The 23786-nt window shown below is 39.4% G+C and overlaps 2 protein-coding genes across 8 annotated transcripts in view; both read right to left on the reverse strand.

Annotated features, from left to right (window-relative positions):
• The window catches only part of LOC106632328 (contactin-1a), a gene marked incomplete at its 3' end in the record, with an annotated part of 8858 nt that extends 1051 nt beyond the window's left edge, over nt 1-7807 (reverse strand). Inside the window, exons 1-8 of the mRNA XM_014329253.2 lie at nt 7684-7807; nt 2863-2995; nt 2715-2750; nt 2490-2616; nt 2224-2405; nt 1151-1246; nt 818-1030; nt 635-734 (exon numbers count right to left, since the gene is read on the reverse strand). Coding sequence (XP_014184739.1) covers nt 635-734; nt 818-1030; nt 1151-1246; nt 2224-2405; nt 2490-2616; nt 2715-2750; nt 2863-2917 — 809 coding nt within the window. The remainder of the gene's footprint in view (nt 1-634; nt 735-817; nt 1031-1150; nt 1247-2223; nt 2406-2489; nt 2617-2714; nt 2751-2862; nt 2996-7683) is intronic.
• A 1703-nt stretch (nt 7808-9510) lies between these two features.
• Nucleotides 9511-23786, reverse strand: part of nrcama (neuronal cell adhesion molecule a) — a 63420-nt gene continuing 49144 nt past the window's right edge. For 3 of the 7 annotated variants that reach the window (XM_042217452.1, XM_014329371.2, XM_005915590.3), the window contains 17 exons: nt 23505-23534; nt 21890-21991; nt 21543-21740; nt 21386-21456; nt 21064-21289; nt 20653-20768; nt 19319-19526; nt 18834-18956; nt 18533-18709; nt 18310-18342; nt 17719-17784; nt 16374-16496; nt 16078-16233; nt 14401-14532; nt 14231-14309; nt 13720-13731; nt 9511-12884 (listed from right to left, as the gene is read on the reverse strand). In XM_042217452.1, the coding sequence (XP_042073386.1) occupies nt 12650-12884; nt 13720-13731; nt 14231-14309; nt 14401-14532; nt 16078-16233; nt 16374-16496; nt 17719-17784; nt 18310-18342; nt 18533-18709; nt 18834-18956; nt 19319-19526; nt 20653-20768; nt 21064-21289; nt 21386-21456; nt 21543-21740; nt 21890-21991; nt 23505-23534 (2087 nt within the window). In that variant the 3' untranslated portion in view covers nt 9511-12649. The remainder of the gene's footprint in view (nt 12885-13719; nt 13732-14230; nt 14310-14400; nt 14533-16077; nt 16234-16373; nt 16497-17718; nt 17785-18309; nt 18343-18532; nt 18710-18833; nt 18957-19318; nt 19527-20652; nt 20769-21063; nt 21290-21385; nt 21457-21542; nt 21741-21889; nt 21992-23504; nt 23535-23786) is intronic. The other 4 variants (XM_042217458.1, XM_042217466.1, XM_042217469.1 and 1 more) reach the window with 4 other exon arrangements.

Raw genomic sequence — 23786 nt, forward strand, 5'->3', positions numbered from 1 at the left:
TTTGTAATTTGCCAATACAGTTTTTAGTTTTACACAGGTTTTTGACAGATCACTCGAATAGTTTTATTTTCTTGTTTTTATGACAGTTAGTCGAATAAATTGGTTAGGCACTGTACATGAATGCAAACTTAAGAATAATTTAAATGATATAACCCAAGATATTCAAAAGATATAACGTTCCTATTTGGAACACGTAAGTATACAACCCCTTTAGTTACAGACTGTTTCCAGAATTTCTTGAGTTTGAAACAGGACTATAATATTTCAGTGGTTTTTAAATATACATTTTGACTCAGTCATTTAACAATCCAAACATTTTTTCTTTTTGAGCCATTCTTCTTTGCATTTTTCTGCATGTGATTGTATTTCTATTGAAAGTCCAGTTTCTGTAAATGACTTACAAATGACTGCAAAAAGCTGTTTTTACGTGGCATCTGCTCACATTTATACCAATTAATTATTAGTAAAAGGGAATCAAATGTGTGCTCTTGTTACCTTGCCTAGTTTAAAAAAAAAAGTCAACTATTTCCATTATTGTTTCCACATAAACTCTTTCCTATGGTATTTGAATGCATCAGTGTTATGCAATGCTTGCATGTGTACCGGTACATGAATTATACTAAGAAAAACTTACTTTCCAAGAGCAAAGCATTCTAATGTAATATTAGAGGCCAGCATGGCAGTCGTATCTGGGAACTTCACCCTGATGTCTGCTGGGTATTTTCTCTCCTCACCTGAGAGAAAAGGCTTCATTATATATACAATAATAAAGCATGCAAAAATCATTTTCCGGTATCGTTGCAGCACGGTGACTAACCATCGTCAGGGGGTAAGGGGATGAGAGGGATGAATTTGGAGAAAACACTCTTTCCTAAGACGGGACTAGAAACAAAGCAAGAGTAGTTTCCCGCATCCTGAGCTTCCACCTTGGCAATGTAGAGGTTCCCAGTCTTCTGGGAGACAAACCTACGACGGTCTGTGTTCAGGAACACTGGGAACTCATTGTAGATCCAGCGGTAGGTAACCTCCTCTGAAAGGGAACAGAAAGAGGGAGAGATGCATGGGCCACGTTTTCTTGTTTGCACCTCTGAAATCTACACACTGTTTGAATGATGAATTTTAGGTGTAATTCTTGAAGACATGTACATACGTGGCCAGGCTTTTGGAGGTACACACAACAGAACTGCTCCCTGTCCTTCTTTGACATAAACTGGCTCTCTCTCTTCATCAGGAAACTCACCCAGAACTACACAGAAAGTACACGGGGGTCAAAGTTCAGCCACTGCAAAACTGTTCAAAGGTGTGAATAAGCTTTAGTCATTAAGGAGCTCAATGAGTCAACACAGTGTTTGATAAGTATTATGATTCAAAGAGCATGTTGTCTTCTCTTCTGTAAATGGTACTTACATAGTGCCTTTCTATGTAGTTAAACATTCAATTTGCTTTTCCTACAAGTCTCTATCACCAAATCACACACACATTTGTACCACTCTTGTACTGGTAGATTTACTGGTAGCTTTTATTTGTTCGTTCTACCACCTGAGCCTCAGCCTTAGTGATTTGGAACTGCCATACCTGGCTTAGGTTTTTTCCATTTGATCTCCACTTAGTCTTTATCTGTATGCCAGTCTGAGGACATACAGTTGAAATTAATACATAAATATCAACACTAAAATAATCTGGACCAGTCAAGGAACTCAATCGTCACAACCTTAATGAGTTGGAGATAATGTGAGCAGACACGCTGTCGAACCTTCAGCTCAAGATGTCAACACTGAACTTAAGCAGGAATGCCGTGCTTGGTGGTATTCACTTTCAAATACATTTTTAATTTTATTTCTTTGACTTTTTGCTTTTAATTTAGTTCAGTTTCAGTTTAGTTTAAAAAGCAGCTTTGGTCTTTGTTAGTTTTTATTGTATGGAAGGCATACGTCAGAGGCAAGACTTAGGAAAGTCAATACAGTTAATAGAATAAAAACACACAACTTGACTCACATTCTTGTAGGCATCCAAAATGTCAATAAATATGACCATCAAAGCCTTAAAAGACAAGTTTTAATAACAACTCTTTACTAAATTAACAAACACAAAAACTAAGAATCTTTCCTGTATATTTTTTGAGTTAGTTTTATTTCGCTTTTTCAAATGTCTAGTTGTTTTGGTTTTTTTTACATATAGTTTTAGTTTTTAGTTCAGGTTTAACTATATTAACATTATACTCACATCCAAACTTGACTCTGGCCTCTTTGCTGATAACGGTGCCGTAAATATTCCTGGCCACACAGACGTACGTCCCAGCATGTTTCTTCTGGATTGGATTGGTGATTACCAAATTCCCCCCCACCAGGCTGTAGTGTTCATCCGGCTGCTCCTTGAGCTTGATTTCCCAGTTATCCCGACGCCACCTAGCAGCAATTCAAATGTGACATCCTGTAATGTAATTTAATGTATTTCTTATTTAGGAAAACTATCATGCACCGGCTTGTAACCTGTATGTAGCTGGGGGGTTAGCACGTGCTCTGCAGTTCATGGAGATTCTCCCATCAGGTGAGTCTTCGATGTAAACCACATCCACAGGCTCCTCTTCAAATATGGGGCCGTAACCAGTAGCATCCTCTGATACAGAACAAATTAGTTAGTTCATACATATTAGATCAAAAATAATCCTGAATTAGCTCTTTTAGAGTCCTTTTATTATGACAAAACCAACTCACCACCGTATATTCTGGGCTCACCAAACAAAACTGCCACTAGAAGAGTAGAAACATTAAACATTAAAGGCTGCAGAGTAATATCTTTTTTTCCCCTCAACATCATTTTGAGAGAGCATGTGTTATTTTTAGGCATCATTAGTTTTCTTACCTGTGAGGGAGGGGAAGGAGGAGAGAGCCAGCAGCAATAAAGCAGTGGAAGCCATGGCAGTCAGCAGACTGACTCAGATGGATGGAGGTGGATGGAGAGAAAAGTCGATTGACAGGACATGAACCGGGGAGGGCTGAAAGAGACAGAGAGGAAGGAGAGCTTTTCCTTCAGGATCTACGTCATCATTTGTTTCATTATTCAGTGCAATTTATTTTATTTCTTCAAAACACTTATGTCACTCAAAACAGGCTAATGACACTACATGCTATTTACTGGACTTTGCAGACCAGAAGCAGTCAGTGCAGAGCAAGCTGGAATCCTCCCTGTGAATATAAATGATTCAGGATGTCAGTGACTCAGCAGTACAATGCAGTGTGAGCTGGGTGGGTGCACAACCACAAGAAAGTGCACCTGCACAAACACACATACCTGCACTGTCTGAGTGCATGCTCAAACACTGAAACCCCACAACTGCCTGCATATGAACAAAACACATTGTAGCTCAGCATTACTTAAGGGCTCCCGCAGTGCCATGAAACATGCTTACACATCACTCCTACAGGATGAAATGACAGTACTGCTGCTGTGTGTTGGTGTGTGTGTGTTTGCAACAGCAGAAACTATGTCAAACATGACAGTGTGAAAAACAGAAGGAATGACTCACAGAGGCATGGATATGTAAAGTATGATCTTGGATTGGTTAACAGGATGGGTTAAGCTGGAAATTGGATATCTCTGTGTAAAGTTTTAAAATCTCTTGTGGACAACACATTTTATATCATTATCTCATAAAGAAATTGAGGAATCCCTGTATGATTGTCTGTTTTTCCCCTGTCTTGGCAGTGTTTGCTACTTTGCAGCTGTGCTGGGGACCAAGTGGCAACCAGTAAATGCAGTTCCAGGACTGGCCACTTGAGGCTGACTCCAAGAGCCAATTAGTTACCATAACCAGGGGTGCACATAAGTGGTCCGCAGGTGCACATTCGCACCAGATAAGAAGTTGCAACGCACGTTTGCGTACATATAAAAGGCACTGTTTTTGTCCGCTAAAGTGGGATTTTCACGGCATATTCTGCACCACATCTCTGTGCGTTCATCATTTGTTTGAAGCCAGCTCACCTCCTGCAACCACTTTTCCGAGAATACGCGCTTCTTTTGCGGTTTGGACTCCTTCGGACATTTCTTTGGAAGTGGAGGAACACCAGAGTAATTGCTTAAAGGAGCTTCTTCAACATCTTTAAGAGTTCTAAACAAATGTCTGTCCTCTTCCAGAAAATCTTATGTACGCAAATGTGCGTTGCAGCTTCTTATCTGGTGCGCGTCTTTTATTTTGACAGCGAATGTGCACCTGCGGACCACTCATGTGCACTCCTGACCATAACTCCCATTTTAAAATACTGTTATTTACAACAGAAATACACAGCTTTACAGCCCTGTGCAGATAGGTTCTTTTTTAGTATTAATGGGTAATTTATCTCTTCATAACAACTGTAGGGGTAGAGATTAATGTAACCCATTTAAGGTTTACAGCTTTGCACATGCTAGCTATCGATTTGATCTCACCATCGCTAATTAGGGTCACTGAATTTCTATCAGTTATCTAAAAGATAATATATTCTGTTTTGTTCTTCCAATAAGTCTATTTTTTGTCATCAACTTTACCATTTTATTTGTGTGTTATTTAGCATTATTGTAGCACCCATTCAGTCTATGGATGCTCCTAGCTAAATAAGCTTACTAGCCCTCAATTCTTACCTTTAACTACGATCAATTCATGCTCCAAAAAAGCAAGATGGCAACAACAGTAAGTTAAAGTTAAGGTTTTAAATCAGCAAAGCCACATCTACAACCTAGTATATAGATAGAATTTGGTTTTAATAAGCAAACAAGCCATCTCAGAGGTCATTTTAGTTATACTGTTTTATGGAAGGCTGCTTTAGTTAGCACCCTTTGTGTAAGCCCACTGATAGCTAACTAAATGCTTCTTCCCCTTTGTGATTTCAGTTTACTGTAAATATAGATGGAAATATGGAAAAATTTTGCATAAGAATGACAACTAAAATCTTTAGTTGTATTTTAAGCAACTCTGTTATAAACTGTAAGCTGACCTTGTTGTTGCTTATATGACATTTACATTTCAGGTTTCAATATTTAACCTCCTAGGACCTTTCGTCCACATATGTGGACATCACATTTTGGGTTATTTAGACCAAAATACTCAATTTTGCTCTACAAGGGCCTGATATCCACTTACAAGGACATTATACTGCTACTGTTCTATCAAAATTTTAAATGAATATACTCATATGTGGCTCTCATTTTTCTTAAAAACCAAAATGAGATTAAGAAAAAATCTGCTAATTGGTAAATGGCCTGTATTTATATAGCGCTTTTACTAGTCCCTAAGGACCCCAAAGCGCTTTACATATCCAGTCATCCACCCATTCACACACTGGTGATGGCAAGCTACATTGTAGCCACAGCCACCCTGGGGCGCACTGACAGAGGCGAGGCTGCCGGACACTGGCGCCACCGGGCCCTCTGACCACCACCAGTAGGTGAAGTGTCTTGCCCAAGGACACAACGACCGAGACTGTCCAAGCCGGGGCTCGAACCGGCAACCTTCCGATTACAAGGCGAACGCCCAACTCTTGAGCCACGATCGCCCCCCCGATCTTTGTTTTTACATTCATCAGGTCCCAATATGCCCAAATATGAAAGAGAAATTGAAAATGCATGCTGTGGAAGAGTTTGGGTCTCAGGAGGTTAAAAAAGGAATGAAGGAAAAGCCTGACTCTGTAATTGTGACGAATCTTGTGGGATTAGTGGGTGTAAATGCTACATTTTGGCAGCTTCTCATTTTTGTATTAGTGTTGCAAAGTGCACTGGTTCGGCACAGAATAGACAACTACTACAGCTATGTATGCAAGTTACTTCACTTTACATAGCCAAATACTATTTATAAATTTCCTTGACGTCTCTGCTGACTTGTTGAGGATACAAGAGCTGCAGATTTCTCTTTTGTGTCTGCCGCTGGTTCAAAATGCATCGGAAATCTTTCAATTTGCTCTAAACCATCATCAACTCAGGCTTACAATGGATAATCTTCATACACTGTCACATGGAATGAGGCCGTATTAAACTGAACATATTAAACATTACATTTATATAGTTAAAGGCATATACTGTATGCATGAAAACTAAAATTACAATCCGCACTTCACTTTAGTAATGCAAACTTTAAAAGGCAAATTGAAGCTGAACGGTAGAAAAAATGTGGCAAAAAATAGACCTAGAAAGGGCCAAACAGCCATCTTTCTCAGTTAGCAGCATCTGTCTCAAACAAGCAGAAAGAGGGAGTGAGAGAGCAGAGGCATACACCCAATAGCTTATCCACATGCAGAGACTGCAGCAGTGACTTCTCAAAGGCCCTCATGATGACTCAGCACTAATGTCACCATAGCTGCACAGCTATGTGTCTGTGCATCTTGTCCTAAGATGAAAGTATACCTCTTGCATCTAGATATGGGTACACAGATCTGTACACAGGCTACATTGAAAGTGTGCAAACACATTCAGAAATCACTTTTATATATAGTACTTTCATACAGCTTTGCAGATTAAAGTTGCAATCTGTCATAATGGAAATTCTGATCAATTCATCTGAGTTTGTTTTCCTGCAATTCCCAGCTGGCAATAATCCCACCACCATCCTCTTTGGACAGACCAGAAAAAAATTTAGGTCAGCACACGTATTAAGCCTCAAGTCTCTCTCGGGGGCTGACTGGATAACCATGTTTGCATGCGGCTTTTGTGGCTGCCAGAAATCACATTCATAGTAATGTTAGAATTCAGCAACAGGGCACTCGAGTAATGCTGCTTTAATCTTGAGTTTGCTGGGTTACTTATGCACGGGCATTTGGATCACAAGTGATGTAAATGACAGAATAAAGACACACGAGGCTGAATAAGGAATAATCTGAATCTTGCAGCCAAATCCATTTAGTGAAGGACTTTTCAGCATCTGAAAGGAGGCGTTACACTCGTCACATCTTTTACAATCTGTTAAATCCCAGCAGACAAGGGGAAAAGAGAGAAAGTGTAGGGGAGGGACACAATCCTGCGATGTGAGCAAACACATTTGAAGTTACCTTGGTTATACTGACTCTTACAGCTACTTCCATTTCTTTCACACTATGCAACAAATACACTGAACACTACAGTGCAGGCCGTTTGCAGCACTAATCTGGCTGACTGTTAAGTTCATATTCAAAGGGTATGCAGGATGTGGCTCTATAGCAATACACATTTAATTTAACAATAATTCAGAATTAATGTTTTAAGAGGATAGATGTTCCAGCGCATATATACAGCAGTTTGGGCCAATAAGGGAGTAGCCCTGTCTAATACTTTCCCAAGCAGATGCCATAATGGATCCACTGCACTCTGCGCCCTTGACGCATCCAGTATGAGACACTTTCACCTTGAGTCTCCTCCCTGCATCCACTGATGCACTTTTTTAAAAAGCATGTGCTGCAGTCGATTCACTCTGAACTAAACCTGCAGAGTGAAATGCAAAGCCAGACAGCGCTGACTTTGTCGCAGTCTTCAGTCTTTTAAAGTAACTGCGCAGTTCCTTACATCACTTCACCCCTATGACGATTGAGCGGCACCGGTAATTCACTGCTCTGCATTGCGGTACTCCAGAGCCGGTCCATTTCCACACTCCAGCTCTCAAAGCACCCCCGGTTTATTCTCACATCTCCGGACACAAAGACACAATTGTGTCATGCACGCGCTCGTCTGCGGTGTCGTTCTTACCTTTTGAGGCGGAATGAGAAATTTCAGCGCACTGTCTTCATGGCACACCTGGACCCGAACCGCAACGTGCCACAGAGCCCACCCCGCCGGAGCGTCCCGTTCAGATGAACTTTTCTATTGGATGAGAGAGGCTGAGTGGCAGGTCATGGTTAGCGGGGAGGAGGCGGCTGCGATTGGCTTTCGAGAGAGGGAGGGTGAGGATGGGAGGGATGCGAGCATCATGCTTGTGCGCATCCCAGACGAGGGAAATAAAGTCACAGTGGGGAAAAAAGATAATTGGTTAAGTCATAATAAGTATTAAAAATAAATCAATAAAATTAAGGCGAGTTATTGAATTGCTGTCATCTGATTGAAAATAAAGTACAAATACAAGGGCAGGCTATAACTTAGCACTCCAACGCACTAAAGATTTCGCAGGAATTTGGAAATTTATTATAATGCAAAGGGATTTGGGAAATTTGAAAAAAGACATAAAGGAAAGCTTCCTATAGCTGATGCGGCCATGTGCTGTGCATCTTAAATGACCTGCAGATTAATTATTAATGGTGGATTGCAGACCAGGCGAGGTACAAGGATTCCTTACAATACAATAAAATAAGTTGTGGTTCCAGGGTGGGGGCAAGATTTTATTTTATTTTATTTTTTTGCGGGGGGTCATCCTAAACTTAGTAAACATAATTAATCCTGCAGTTTTAGGTTTGTTTGTTTTTTACCTATCCTACAAGTTTTGTACTTTTTTTAAGTAAAAGTACAAAACTATTAAAGTAAACTACTTAAAGTATCTCAAGTAAGTTCTTACTCTATGACTAGCTAATTTTACAATGAAAAGAAGTGATTTAGTTACACATTTTTGTTGATAATCTGTCTTTAATACAAATGTAGAAGTAGAAAGGAGCACAACAGAAAAACTGAAGTATATCAGATGTTTGTATCAGTACTGCAGTTACTGCACTTTTACACACTGAGGGTCCTTCAGACAGTCCTCTTCACAGGATTTACAGGATGAGACTTATGGGAGAAAATGATTTGATCCACAGTGTGATTAAAGAATAGCTAACACATTAGCCTAAAAATAAATATGTTGTCTAGTCCACTGCATGCACTTACAGTGTTTAACAAATTTATCAGACCACCTGTCTTAAAAGCAAGAATACACAAAGATTTTTGATTACAAGTATACAAGTGAATAACTGTAGTTTGGCGTCATAATCAAACAATAATATAGTGTTTTACATTTTTTTAATTTTTTTGCTTTTTTTAAAAAAAAATATAAAAGAGCACATTTGAAAAGCCATGGGTGATGACAATAATTATATTTTAGCATTACAAATATAATTCAGATTAAAGCGCTTGCACATACTGGTGAATCAAAAATTATTCTGCTGATTAATAATACTGTCAATTTAGGCTGTGGGATAAGCCTTACACTGGATGAAGGTCTAATAAAATTGTTAATGTGTGTTGTCATCATTTTATACATTTTTTCAAATTTGGATTTCCAGTCTTTTTGCCTTAATACTGTGTATGCCTATATGCTGGTTTTTGAATTTTGTAGTCATCTTCTCTGATAGCTGTCATATTTACACAGATTTCCTTTTCAATGCAAACCAGTGTTACAGTGGAATTTGAATAAAGCACACACACCACACATGCGGTGCCCCAGATGTATGTTAATCTTGTGAGGATTAACTTTCAGTTGTTAATCTCTGCTGGTCATTAGCTGGAGAAAAGACAAATCATGCACTAGGTGGCGCCACACACACGCACATACACACTTTATGTTTTACCCCTTGTACAAAGTCAAAGAAAAACATACCAGTTGTGGAATCCTGAAACCAACATTTATTTCATTTTTTTAAACTTCATTTAAAATACAAAATATTTTGCAATATTATATCGTAGAGTAAACCATTTTGACAGCCTTTCATGCTTCTCGTGTAGCGTTAACATTAACCAGAATGTCATATCATATACTGTGTATCCTACTGTATGTTAACCAGTAACTAGAACATCGTTTCTGGTGTATTCACACTCCAATTTGCCAGTTCGGTTATAAATCCATGCTGACCATATTTCCATATGCTCCCAATTAATATTAATTGTGGGGTTTTTTGTCTTCTTTTTGGATGCACACGCTTTAAAAGGATATCATTTTTAACTGATGTCTAGTTTAGGACAATAGTTCTTGTGCAAGCTACATCCACCCACACGGTGTTGTCCCAAAATAGATGCATGTGTTTATTTTAAATGATATAGCCTATTTAACTGTGTGCCTTTTTTTTTTAAATTTATTTGTAAAAAATACAGAAAATGTGCATGAACTGTCTAAAACAGAAACAATACAGGTGTCACAAGAGCTCAGTCACAAGTTAAATAATCTCCTTTGATACCTGATCGGCTAAACATTTGCAAAGTCACCTGACGGGTTAAAATATAAAATAACTTCACACCAAATGAAAAAGAATGATAACTGTAAATAGTCCCATCTCACACTGAACTGACTGAGGTCTAGCTCTCACCTTCGACCTCAACGTGCTCAATTCAAAGTATTATTTACAAAAATGCAACAGAAATATCTACACGTGGAAAGCTGACACGTTGCAACCTAAAAACTTGATGCAAGTTATGATAAACCCAACACATGGAAATGTTCTCTGAAAAAGAAAAGGAAAGGAAAGAAAGCTTTGCATGTCCTGTTGAGAGTGGGAGCAGACTGCTTGACACACATTGGAATTATAGACTGGTACCAATGGAAACAGAAAGCAACGGCATACATTGGGCACGCTGCAACGCGGTAGCATGCATGTGGTGCACACGCTCACTCTCGTGCACCCGGACATTCACACTTAAGCTTCATTCATTTTACAGTAATATAAAACTCACTGCGCTCAGACTGAGACGACATACAGCATAAGGGTTGAATGCATAAACCGAAGTCACCAGTGTGTTTTACCATTTGGAGTGAAACAAGCAATATTTTCACATGAACAGATACACCTGTTTTCACATTCAGTATCATTTTTATGACCGCATCGTTTCTAAGCGCTACCAGCAAATGTAAGTCTATTCCAGATGTTGAGTCTGGTTCCCACTGGCGGTTACCTGGTGAGAAGGTTGGCAGTTGTTTAGTGCTCCCAACAGGTTGGGAGAAGTTTGAAATGGACACATGACACATTTTTCCCATTTTATTATCGAGTGTTCATAGCTGGATGGTATGATTATATGATGCGTATACACTGTGAGCTGATGGTAGCTGGGTAATATGATTGTCAACAAGGGCATAGCAATCTATAGGTGGAAGCGATCCCTCACAACAAACGCCACTGTGTAACATCAAAATTGTTCAAATCAAGTCACGTTTATAGCACTGTGTAGGAACCCTGGACTCCAAAATGAAAGAGGCTATTTTTTTAAATACCTAGCCCACATACAATATTTAGTGGCATTACAGCTGATAAAATGGTCTTAGTTTTAATGTTCCCCTATGAACAACTTTATTATCAGCGAAATCCTGAAGCGCATTTTTTTGCGGTGTTGAACACTCGCGTAGCTTTTAAAGCTGTTATTAAGGTAAGGTCGGGTGGTATTCTGAATGCATCGCAGCTGTAGACTTCTTGAACTGCTCTGAGCTCTGGTCTGTCTCATGTATGAAGGAAGGATGTAACTATGAATCAGGTTGCCGTTCACTACAAAGGCACTAGAAACCGTGCTGAGAGCTTCTCAATCATTAACATCCAAACATCCAGACACCGCTGCACCATCTCTCTGTGAACCTTTCTCTAAATGCGACATATTTGCAGCACAGTACGCACACCACATATGCAAGAAGGAATGCTATTGGAAGCAGTGCTGGGGTAGCGGTTAGCTCTGTCCACGTAAAACAGAGGCCTGCGCAGGGGCCACAACTCGAGGTGGAAGCACCTGGCAATGACACTGGATCAATCACCACTTAAGAGATCAGTGAGAAGAAGCGCAGGCTTGGGAAAAACACAAAAGACTGCAAAAAAGAAAAGAATGGGAGGCCGACTGCAGTTAAGTGTGGGAGGTCTGGCTAGCTGGCTGGTGTGATAAGTGGCTGAAAGCTGAGCTTATCTAATGTCTAGCCAGGTTTTTAATGACCGCAAATAGACATACCTGTCCTTAAAATATAGCTTTCTTCTTCTTCTACCACATATGTACAAAAAAGGTCAAAAACCTATGCTAGCTTCTACTTGGAGTCACACATTTCACAGCAGTCTCTGCAAAGACACTGCTGTCTTTTTTTTCCTCTATATATCATACGTGATTTGACACTTTCTGACTGATAAAAAAAAAAGAAACAATAAAAGACATACCCAGCTGCTTGTAGGCGTGCATGGTATACAGTTTCAACACGCAGCTTACCTCTGCAACAACTGACACGAGTGTGGTAAAACGCTTATTAGGATCACAATTTACTCCATGCACATGTTTATGAATGGGATTGGATGCATTTTTTTTGCCTGCCTTCTGGTTATGTACTGTAGCTTGATAAAATATATCTTTTTTGATATTTCATATCTTGTATATTTTGCAAAGGATATCAAATGGCACTAACACACTTAAAAGATTCGTGCTCAGTCTGAGTGGTAAAAACCCCTTCAGGTACATTCCTTTTGCTTTTCTGTATTGTTTGCTCTCTCCTTCCCTCATTTCACACCTTCTTTCAATGGTTATGGGTGATGTGGAGCCGGTCTTTGCCATGTTGAGTGCGTCTTGATGAGTGGAGGTCACAGTGTGACCGGGGCTGGCAGGTGTGGGGATGAGGTTGTGTCAGCAGTCTTGGTGACAGTTAGCCATGGCCACCGGAGTGAGAACCACCAAGGGGTTAAGGTAGGTGTCCACAACAACTGTCACCTTAGCAGCTGTCACCACAGAGATGGTCACATTTGCCAGGGTGACAAGGGAGTGGCTGAAGCAAGCGTTGCAGCCAGGCCGTGGCCCTTTGTTAGACAAATGAATTCATGGCGTTGACAGGCGACGGGGCCTCCGAGCTCTCGTTGCCTTCATGCGTGTCTTTTTCTTTCTTGCCGCTGTACTGGCCGATGAAGGAGCCGTCCTCGTTGAACTGCCCGTCCCCACCTTCACCGTAATCCACCAGACTGTCGTCGCTCTCGTCACGCCGCACCGTCCCATTGGACGGCGTCCGGCTACCCTTCAGCGGCTTGTGGTCCTCAGTGTCACTGTAAGGAGTAGGAAGATGGCTGAGAAAGAACTCGTGCAGCTTGCAGAACGTCTTCTGCACTTCTCATAACCTTTTAGAAAGAAAACAGGCTCTTCAAGCACATAAGCAGTCTGGCTTTTCCACTGCACAAGCATAGCTTACCACAGTGACAATATCACTGCAACTTTATGCCATCTTTGACATTTTGATGAAGCTCACTTCAAGTGTGCAAATACATCCACAAGTGATTACTTTTTTAAACTAAAAACTTAAAATGAGCAAAATCATGGGGTAAGTGATACATTACATGTTGTGGTACTGTTATTGTACAGTGGAGCAGCTCAGTTAAATATCATTTAGGGTGTTAGTGCTGTGGTGGTTCAAGTCCGGGTGCAGCGCTGCAAGAGGAGTTTGCAAATACGTGCCGTTCAGTCCTTTGCAATGTACCTGCATCCGAATGCAATTTCTGAAACGCTTTCAGTCAATATGCTTTCGCTTTACATGCAGGAATCCAAAATGCAAACAGCATCATTTAAACCATTTTGTCACACTCCACCTGTATTAACACATTGAGTTTTATTCAATACTATGGCAGCTACAGTGAGGATCATACAAGTACTTTAGCACTTAATGGAGATATTAAAGACATTATCATTATTAAAACAATAAAATGAAGGGAGCTAGAAGCAGTTAAAGCAGTAATATTAAATGGTAAATCTGGAGTGTTAATGCTGGTACTATAATGAGCATCATGACACAGTAGTCTCTGCCTTCATTGTCTCTTTAATCAGAAACTCAAGGAGGTTTTATAGGTTGCTTGAATTGCATGCTGCTTTTATCGCATCTTGTCTTACCTCTCCATCGACCTAAACCCCTCCCCCCGAAAAACAAAACAGAAAGATAAAAGTGGAAGGACACATGAAAAGCAATTCATGAGCCACGGTGAGTGTCTATTTTTTGTGAGCTTTTTTTGGAAACAGACAGCGCTTTCAGCTCTGCTAGTCGAAGCATGCAAGATCTCATTTGTTTTAAGAGCAGTTAGTATACAATTTAAGAGGTCAGAGATGAAACAACTCGTTAAAATTGACATATTGTATAATATGAAAAAGCTTTTTTTATATTAGATGGGCAATGTGCAGGTGAGTTAAATGTAAGAGTCAAAGCAGAGTAGTTTGGATATCGCCTTGCCTCTGTGGAGTGTTTGGTAATCGAGTCTGGAGTGGGGAGTGTTTCTGCAGCCTGGTAAAATGTTCTACATATACAAACAGCCCAGTCAGGACACAATGGACCAACACAAAGAGAACGCTCATACACTGCTCTGGTCCTATTTTAACCATGCTTCTCTGACTGAAGAACGTCTCTCACCTGTACTCTCCAAATGTCCCATCATCCTCCTTCATGGGTTGGATCTCTGGGTCTTGGTGAGCGTCTTCTTTTTCTTTCACTGTCAGTTTCAACAGCAATTAATTTAAATTTCTGCGCATTCCCGACTACAGGCTTGGACTCATAATGCACACAGATAATGTGTGGTTTACCTGGATATTTGCCACCCTTGTTTCTCTTGATGAAACACACTATTAGAAGCACCAAGATGAGGAGAGCGATGGCACACATCAGTCCAATAAACCAGCCCTGGGTAGCGATGTCTACCTGCCGGCTGGCTACAGCTGGAGAAAGAAAGAAAGAGGAAAGAAAGAAAGAAAAACGGGTGGGGAGAAGTTCACAGAAATAAGATAAACATTAAGTGTCAGCTCAAAATGTACTTCTAGGCTCCTATAACAGTGAAACTGTCCTCTTCATGCTGAGCAACACTGAGATTAACAGAAGCTGTAAACACAGGATAGAACTGTGAAATGGGTTAATATGACGATTTATATGGAGGACCAAAACAGCCAAAATTTAAAAAAAAATTGGGGAATAAATAAATGACTTTAAATAAATTATTATGACGCTTATGGTGATGTTCAATAAGGAAGATCTGTGATCACTACTGCTGTCAGTGCTCAAACTGCTAGCCTATTCTTTATATCACTTCCACTTTCCTACAGTGTCAAACTGACAACGCTGACATCATTACTCTAGTCCAATCATTTTCTTTCCCCACCCCACAGAACAGAGCCAATTGGCCTCTATTTTGCATACTTCAAATCTCAGCACTCTTCTTTCAATCTGCTTTCGTGCAATCCGTCTCATCCAAGCCTTCATCTTCATCTTCACCACCACAAGCATTTACACTACGGTGGGTCTTGTCCTAAGTCTTATCACCGCTGAGATTCTGTCCTGCTATGACAGGTTATCAGAGTCTAATCACCAAGTAGCTTAATTGAATTCTGTATCTCAGTAAATCACATTCAGTTCTTCCAAATGATCTCTCCTTATCAAAATTGTCTTTAATGCATGAAAAAGAATGCAAAACACAAATACACACAATATTAATGCATTGATACATGCTCTTGCAACAATATTGTTTGTTCTGTGATGTTTTTTTCTGTTGCTGGGTGGTTGTCAGACAGCGTGACCATATAATCCACAAGCAGAGACCTTGTGGATCACAGTAAGATGTGTTTACTTCTGTATGTATTTACTTTTCTATAAATTTTCTGCTTCTATCTACTTTCAATTGTATTAATTTCATATATACTTACCTTTACATTTTCCTATTTATTTAGCCAGACTAAATTATTTCTGTTTTTCGATTACATTGTTGTTTTAGTATTGAAACTAGGTTGCTGTCGTTGTGTGCAAAGTGTGCACCTTAGAGGTCTAATTTTTTATGTTGGTGAAGATTACTGGAAAAATGAGGTGTTCAGTTAAACTGGATAGTCACTCATTTGCAAGATGAAGGAGCTAAAAGTGCCTGAAAAAGGGCAAAGAAATATGGGTGTGGGGGGTATTATTTTGTTTTACAGAGTCACGTGTTTCTGTCTTTGTTAATTTTTTATTTCAGCAGTTCTGATCCTCAATGCATGTAGGCACTAATACAAAAAAATTAAAAGAGTTACAAAGGTAATAATGGGCATTGCGGTGACGACTTTAAATGACATGCATTAGACCAGAGGCTACTGATGGCAACTCCTGACATGCTTGTACGCTAACTAACTACCGTACATTCATGTCTGAGGGTAACAAACTAAATCTGATGATGAAGGGGAAAAAAAGATGAAGCAGGCACTGAAAACAAAAACCATCTATGTCGAGGCATGCTGCCTCACCTGGCACCGTAACCAACATTTCGTCTGTGCTGTGGACTGTCGGGTCGGCTGCATCTTTAGCTATCACTTTCACCCTATAGGAAGTTCCCGGCTTTAAACCTTTTATTGTATGTGAGTGTGAACCGTTTGCAAACTCCTTTTTCCACTCCTCTTTACCTGGAATCGAGGCAGTGGAAAGGAATTAGATTCAGGAATCTGATACTGGGATAAATGCTAATTTTGAAAAATCAGATCTAGTCAGTTGTAAGCAAGTCAAGACATGCACTGATGCTTTGAAATACAAGAGAAAGCCTTACTGTTCTCAACAATATACTCCACATATACATTCTTATGGTGTCCAAAGTATTCCCAACTGATCACTGCACTGTCCTCTGATACAGAAGTGTTAACTGTGCCAAAAGCACGACCCACAGGAGGCGCTGGGCACCGAAGAGAGAGAGAAAATGTGTTTTTTGCTAATATAAAACATAAAAAGTACACATTTTTTGAAGACACCTACATTTTCAACTTACTAAATTACATTAATCTAGAATAAATCCAGTAAAACAAGTAAAATTATATCAATGTTTACATCTATGAACATCTCCAGAACAATTTGCCAGCGTGTATTAAACAGCTGGTGTCTTTGGTAGTTTTTTCCACCACATGTGGTAAAGTGGACCACAGGCAAGCTTTAAAAAAGGCCATTGTTGTTATGTTTTGGCTCAATATATAAAGTGAACATTTATCTTTGGAAACTTAAAGTTAAGTCTACAAAGTACTGTAGCTTTAACGTTACAAAATAAAATCAAGAAAAGAATTACAAAATAAGTAACAACGCTGTGCAATTCTAAGCTCCTGTTACATTATTAAAAACAGGTCAGGTTAGCTGCTACAAAAATGTCCATCTCAATAAAACACCAATCAGGTGGTTAATATTACTAGCAATATTTTCTGAGCTTTTTTTTTTAATTACTTTTTTGTGACCTTGTGGCAGTTTTGCCTCTGTACACCACCACAGTGGATATTAAACCAATCATTCAAGATATGATTAAAGTTCAGAATTTCAATATTATATTAACTGTTTAGGAATTACAGCTGTTTTCTGAGACGCAATTGACTCATAAGCAGTTTCATTGCCATGTGAGACCTGTTTTGCTCATTATTCTATGAGAAATTTAGCTAATGAAAAATCTGGACTTAGGTGCCAAAGTGCTGAACTTGCATTTGATATCTCTTCACTGGAGGTCTCAGTATGCGGACTGTCGATGCAAATAAAGGAGGCCATCAGTAGTCTGAAAAGCCAGTAAAACATTTCACTGAAGCTGAAGACTTTCTCAGAGGCAAGAAATCGATGACTAAGTCAGTCTGTATAAAAATTGCAGTTATTCCTAAACAGTAATTACAATACTTTTGTTAAACCCCATAAATTAAAACTGCATTTCAATAACATCTTGATTGTTTGATTTAAAATCCACTGTAGTGGTGCATAGAGGCAAAATGACAAAAATTGTATCAGTGATAAGCTAGTTCATTACCATCACGAAATCACATTTGAGTAAAGTCGCTAAGCTAAAATTACTAAGATGGATCATTTCTGCAGGACTGAGTTCATGGGGAGATAGTGGGGGAGGGAGTAAGGGACACAGGGAGTGCTTGTACCCTTGTGAAACGGGGAATGCAGAGACTGAGTGATGGGGGAAGTTGGGTGAGGGGGCTCTGTGGGGCCTGAAAGAACACGGAAAAGAGTGAGACAAAATACATAAGCATCACAACAAAGAGCATACAGTACTGACATGGAGAGTTAAAACGTGACAATGCTTCTTAATACTGAAAGCTAAAATGAAGCACCTGATCCAGCTCTGTATCTACACAAAGAAAAATGAGCAACTCTGCAGCAAATAAATTTCTACTTTGTTTATAAAAACAGTCAGTTTATAGCATAAATGTTAGCGCTGGAATTCAAACCATCATGCAAAAGGAATCTGCTCATTTAAAGAAGAGACATACTAAAAGATGAAAGAAAATATCATTTTACAACATAGAAATCCTATATTTCACACCGTGTGACTGTGTAAAAACGACCTATTCTTACAGAACAGGACACAAGCATGGTTTCTCACAATTATTGGATTACCTTAACATGCAGGGAAAAGTACAATAAACATGACATCTATGCTAGGGCTGTTTTCGTTTCTAATATCTATTAATGTAATTAGCATGCAGATACTTCCAGTGGCAAACTTGGGTTACCTTTGCCTGCCTCTACAGTGGGCCGAGTACGAGCTTCAAGGAAGAGAGAAAGAGAAAGAGACAGAACCTCCTCAGGGTTGTCATTTTTACAGAATTCCTGACATCTGTCACTGCACTGTGGCTATGGTTAGGCTGCTTTAAAACGTTTTCTTCCTATTGAGCTTTTATTTGGTTCACCTTAAGTTAAAAACTTAAACTTCAAGTTCTTGGACACAGGACTCACTTGTATGCATGACTGTGAAAGCCTCCTCTGTGATGATGGGGCCTTCGCCCTTGTTTGTCTTTGCGCTTAAGTAAAACTTGTAGAGCATGCTGGAGTTCAGGTTACTCAGAGTAATGGTGGTCTCGTTGGCTAGAAAGGTCATGACCTGGACTGGTCCCAGTTCGCTGGTATTGTTGACTGCAGACACGGCAAGAAACAGCCAACAATTGGAAAATGCAAAGATGAAAGTTGAAAGGAAAGAGCAAAAATGCTGCATAATACTGTGGCGATACTTAAAGTTGAAGGGGACTGCAAATCCTACCTGGTTGGTATTTCAGAATGTATCCAGTGAGACGTCCATTGTTGTTAATTGGTGGGCCCCATTCCAGAGTGAGAGAGTCCAAACCAGGGTTGATTACACTGAGAAAAGAAGGAGGCCCTGGGACTGAAAACAAAACCAGAATTAACTCTGAGTCGGTTGGCTACATGAGCATTTGTAGGATACAAATATTTTATATTTGAAGGTCATATAATAGTCGCTAAGGAGTACATGAACCTGTATGACTGTTAAGGCTTTAATTGGATGTTGGCTCTGTGTGCCCTTGTATTTGGTAGGCTGTCTTACTAGTACAAACAGTGCTACTAGCAGCAGGTAAAATATATATTTTGTATTAATATGTACATTTAAGATATTGTAGTATAGCAACATTCAAAGTGTGGTGATCCATTTAAAATTTGGAGGAACTTGGTATCCTATTACTGTACAAGTTTTTTTTTATTCTTCTTTGGACCGAAAGAGATACACACCTCCCTCAGGTGTCTCAAATGTCTTGCTTTGGCTAGAAGGCCCTTCTCCTTTGTTATTAAGGACTCTGATAGAGAGACTATAGACACTGTAAGGCTGGAGGCCTGGCAATCGTCCCTCACTTCGGTTTCCACTGAAAGTCAAAACTTGCATTTCCTGATCAGTCTCCTCTTCTGTCTCATGCAAACCATGCTTTCGCCTGTAGTATACCTGGAGAAAAACACACCAAGAGTTAAATGAATCATTGTGGTGTTGTAACCAGGTTCCCCAACACAAAACAGGAGAATTAAAGTGATGCTCAGTAAAAAAAAAAACAGAGAAAAGCTTTTTGGCTCTCCTTCAAAGCTCAAAGTAACTTTTTTCTTTCTTTTTCCTTACTTCCTATACTACACTCATTCAGACATACACTCACCAGTCACTTTGTTAGATACACCTTTTCAACTGCTTGTTAATGCAAATATCTAAGCAGCCAATCACATGCCAGCACCTTCGTAGGGTTAGCCATGTAGACATGGTCAAGATGACCTGCTGAAGTTCAAACCTAGCATCAGAATGGATGTTGGTGCCAGATGCTGCTAATCTGCTGGGATCAACTACTTCTTAGAATATACAAAAAATGATTTAAAAAAAATCATATAGCAATAAAAGGAAAACAAGAAAATATCCAGTAAGCGGCAGTTCTCGGGGAAAAATGCCTGTTGATTCTAGAGGTCAAAGAACAATAGCCAGACTGTTTTGGTTTTGCTTTGGTGGGAGAGCAACAAGAACTTAAAAATAACCACTTGTTACAACCAAGGTTTGCAGAAGACCATTTCTGAAAGCACAGCAGCAGAAGACCACAATTGGTGCCAGTCCTCTCAGCTAAAACAGAACCCTGAAGCTACAATTCACATGGTCTGACTAAAGTTGAACAACAGAAGATTGGAAAAATGTTGCCTGCCCTGATGAATCTTGTTTTCTGCTGAAACATTGAAATGTTGAGGTCAAAATTTGGTGTGAACAACATGAAAGCATGACTCCATCTTGGCTTGTATAAAAGGTTCAGGCTGTTAGAGGTGGTGTAGTGTTGTAGGGAAAATGTTCTTGGCATACTTTGAGCTGGTTGTGCAGCTGAAAAATGGGCAGCAGACGAATGTTTCCAGCACCTTGTTGAATCTATGCCACAAAAAAATTAAGGTACTACTCAAGGGAAACTGGGACCCAACTACTCAAGAAGGACTATTTTCATAGTATCTATAGTGTTGGTTGTATTTATAAGTGACATTAATGTCATAAGATTGGGACATCTACTTTGACATCTCTGTGATGGAGGGGGAAATGTGGCATAAGACAATACCTTGTATCCCTGTAGTTTTCCTCTGACAGAGGGCGGTGATATGGGCTCCCAGTGTACTTCTGCCAGTGTGCTGTTATGAACCATGACCTGCACACTCTCTGGAGCAGACAAAGGCACTGCAAAACAGAGAATATGAAATATTAAGTTGAACCAGTTTGAAAACACTGTGGTGATGGATCGTGGTCTTGTAATAGTAAACACAGTAAGGTTTTATAGTATGTCACATAACTAGACTTATTTATGACTTGACCAATACTATAAAACAAAATGACAAGGGTTACAGCGCCTGTTATTGAAACCTTAAACAACAGATGCTCATTCTCAAACTTCCCAGTTTGCTTTATCTTTTTCTATCTTCCATAGTTCTGATCTAATACCGAAAAGAAACGTATTTCCACAGAATTCACTTACAGTCTTCTCCAGAGTATCCAAATGCCACTTCAGGTTCAGGCCCGACACCATAATCGTTGAAAGCTTGAACTTTGATTTCATAGGGCACATATGTTGGAGTTCCAGACACAACCCACTGGGATACATTGGCCACATTCTGTGCTGACCACTCCTTCTCAACATCCTTCTGTCTCCACTGCACTTTATATTCCAGACCGGGCCCATTGGACTGGAGTCCTGTGAGTGGCTACACAGAGAGTAATGTTAATTAGTACTTGCATATTCCATCTATACAATACATTTAGGCTCAAATCAATCTGAAATATAATTAAAACCATCTCACTGTCCAGGAGATGACCAAGTTGCCTGGCTCGGTTCCTACTCCCTGAACACCTGATGGGTTTTCATCAGGAGCTGAGAAAACCAAAGAAGCCTGGTTCAGTCTGAACTTATTTTTGTGTTAAGATGATTAACATATTTCTATTTTCAGTGACTTTTACCTGCAGGGTTGGTCCTATATTGACGTGAGGACTGGCTCGGCTCACTATAGCCGACACGATTTTTAGCCAGCGCTCTGAAGGAGTAGTAAACATATGGAGAGAGGTGCAGCTGTGCTGTGGTGCTAGTACCAGGAACCTCTGTCAGGTTTGTCCAAACTCCTGGCTGGTGGAGAAGATCCTCATACTGGATCAGAAATTCTGGAGAAGATAAAAGATTCAGATGTCACGAATGGTTTTAACAGCAGAAACTTTGTTTTCATTTGTACAGGTCATAATTACTGTAGGTTAAATCATGTCTGCCGATAGTACAGTCTGAGCAAACTGCTCCAGCACTGAGAATTTCATACTCTCTATAGGACTGTTGTTTTCATCTCCTGGGGTCCAGGTGAGCTGGACACTCTTCTCTGTTTGGTCTGTCAGCTCCAGGTCAGTCGGAGGGTCAGGTTTCTCTGTGAATGCAATAAGAAATTTAGTACCTTGCTTCTGTTTCCATATAAAATTTGGCACCAATACAACACCTTTCCACAATTAAAAACATAACAGCAGTAAATGAAATGTACAGCAGGTATTTTGATGGGTAGCTAGTGAGGTTAACACCAACATTTGTTAGCCGGATTACATCATTAACTGTGTTTTTCTTATTTAAAAAACATGAATGTCAGTCAACAGTTTGTATGCACTCACACAGTCCTGAGGAGAGGTCCAAATATTGAAAACGTGGGTGCAAATGTACCCATCATTAACAGTGACGAAAAACTTTTAAAACGCTCACATGCATTCTATGCAAGTATGGTGGGATTTAAAGTTTATGGCAAGTTTTAAGACAAAATTGAACAGAAATAATCAGACTGCAGGGTCAAAAGGTTAATGGGTCAATCACAGTCAAATAGCCGAACGCTGCACATTATTGGCAAAAGTTAGGACTGTTATATCCAATTTTTTGTGACAGTTTTTGCAACTTTATCATTTTTTATGACAGGCACTTTTAAAATAATGCATTTTTATATAATTGAGTAAAACATGTCAAAATGTGTCTCATTTATGCAAATATGTATGTTGCATATAAGCTCTGTGATGTATGTATGTACAAACTGAAAAAACATTAAAAATATATTTAAAAACTAACTACTAGACCAAATGAAACTGTGTAATATCATAAAAAAAGAGGGCATTTCCATTCATATGTTAAATAAAAAACAGCTTTTAATTAATGATCTTGACCAAAACCTGTGTGATCTTCATCACCAGGACTAGCTTTATATCATCAACATCAGCTCATCAAAAGTTACTAGCAAAAGCCTGCCCTATGGGTGGTTCTGTACACGGGCAACATACGCTGAATAAAATAAATAAATAAATAAAAATAATCAAGAACTGGGATTTTTAATAAATCTTTAAAAAACAAAAAAACAAACCAAATAGATGTCAAGCAGCGCTGTATGTGTGACAAAAGTTTTTGCAAAGTTTTGTTCAGACTGGCCCACCCGTTAAGCAATGATTGTTACAGTTTAATTACTTAATTAACTTGAAAATAGTATTATTTTGTAGAATTTTGTACAGTTTTAGCAGTTGACTGTGACCAACCTGACAACACTGATGATGATACTACTGCTAGTTAGCGAACAGCACCAGATTTGTTCAGGTGTTGCAGGTAAAACCTCACATTACATACGATGTGTCATCAGAATTTAGTGTTCGTGTGTGTTAAAATGATGTCTTCCATATTGTTAAACGCACTACACTTTGCAAAAGTACATAAAATGCAGTAGCTAGCATGACAGCAGCAGGTGAAACACTGCAAAGGCAACTTTAATTACTTGTGTGTTTGATTTGAGACAGCAGACTGCCAAAATTCAAGTAGTATAAAAGTAATGTACACCATGAAAGGAAGTAGCCAAAGGACACACACAATGAGTTAAGCTAATGGAAGCTACAAATTGCGACAATGTGGACATTGTTTACCGTAGACAATTGCAGGAGTAGGAGTCGCCTCTGACAGCGAAAAGCAGGAGCAAAGTGCAAGAAGAGGGTTAGAAGTTAGGGACAGACATTTAAGAAACAGCAGAAAGATCTCAATGGTAATGTTATTTTAGGAATGTAACTAAAGCTTGAGGAGTAAAAACTAATGTTTCAGTGCAGTTATTCTGCAAAACAGAATAACTGCTACGATGCCTTCCAGTCAGGTTTTAGACAGAACCACAGCACTGAAACCGCTCTGACAAAAGTGTTTAATGACATATGTCT

This window comes from Haplochromis burtoni, unplaced genomic scaffold (assembly GCF_018398535.1).
Source record: "Haplochromis burtoni strain Fernald_Lab_line unplaced genomic scaffold, NCSU_Asbu1 Contig_14, whole genome shotgun sequence".
Taxonomy (NCBI): domain Eukaryota; kingdom Metazoa; phylum Chordata; class Actinopteri; order Cichliformes; family Cichlidae; genus Haplochromis; species Haplochromis burtoni.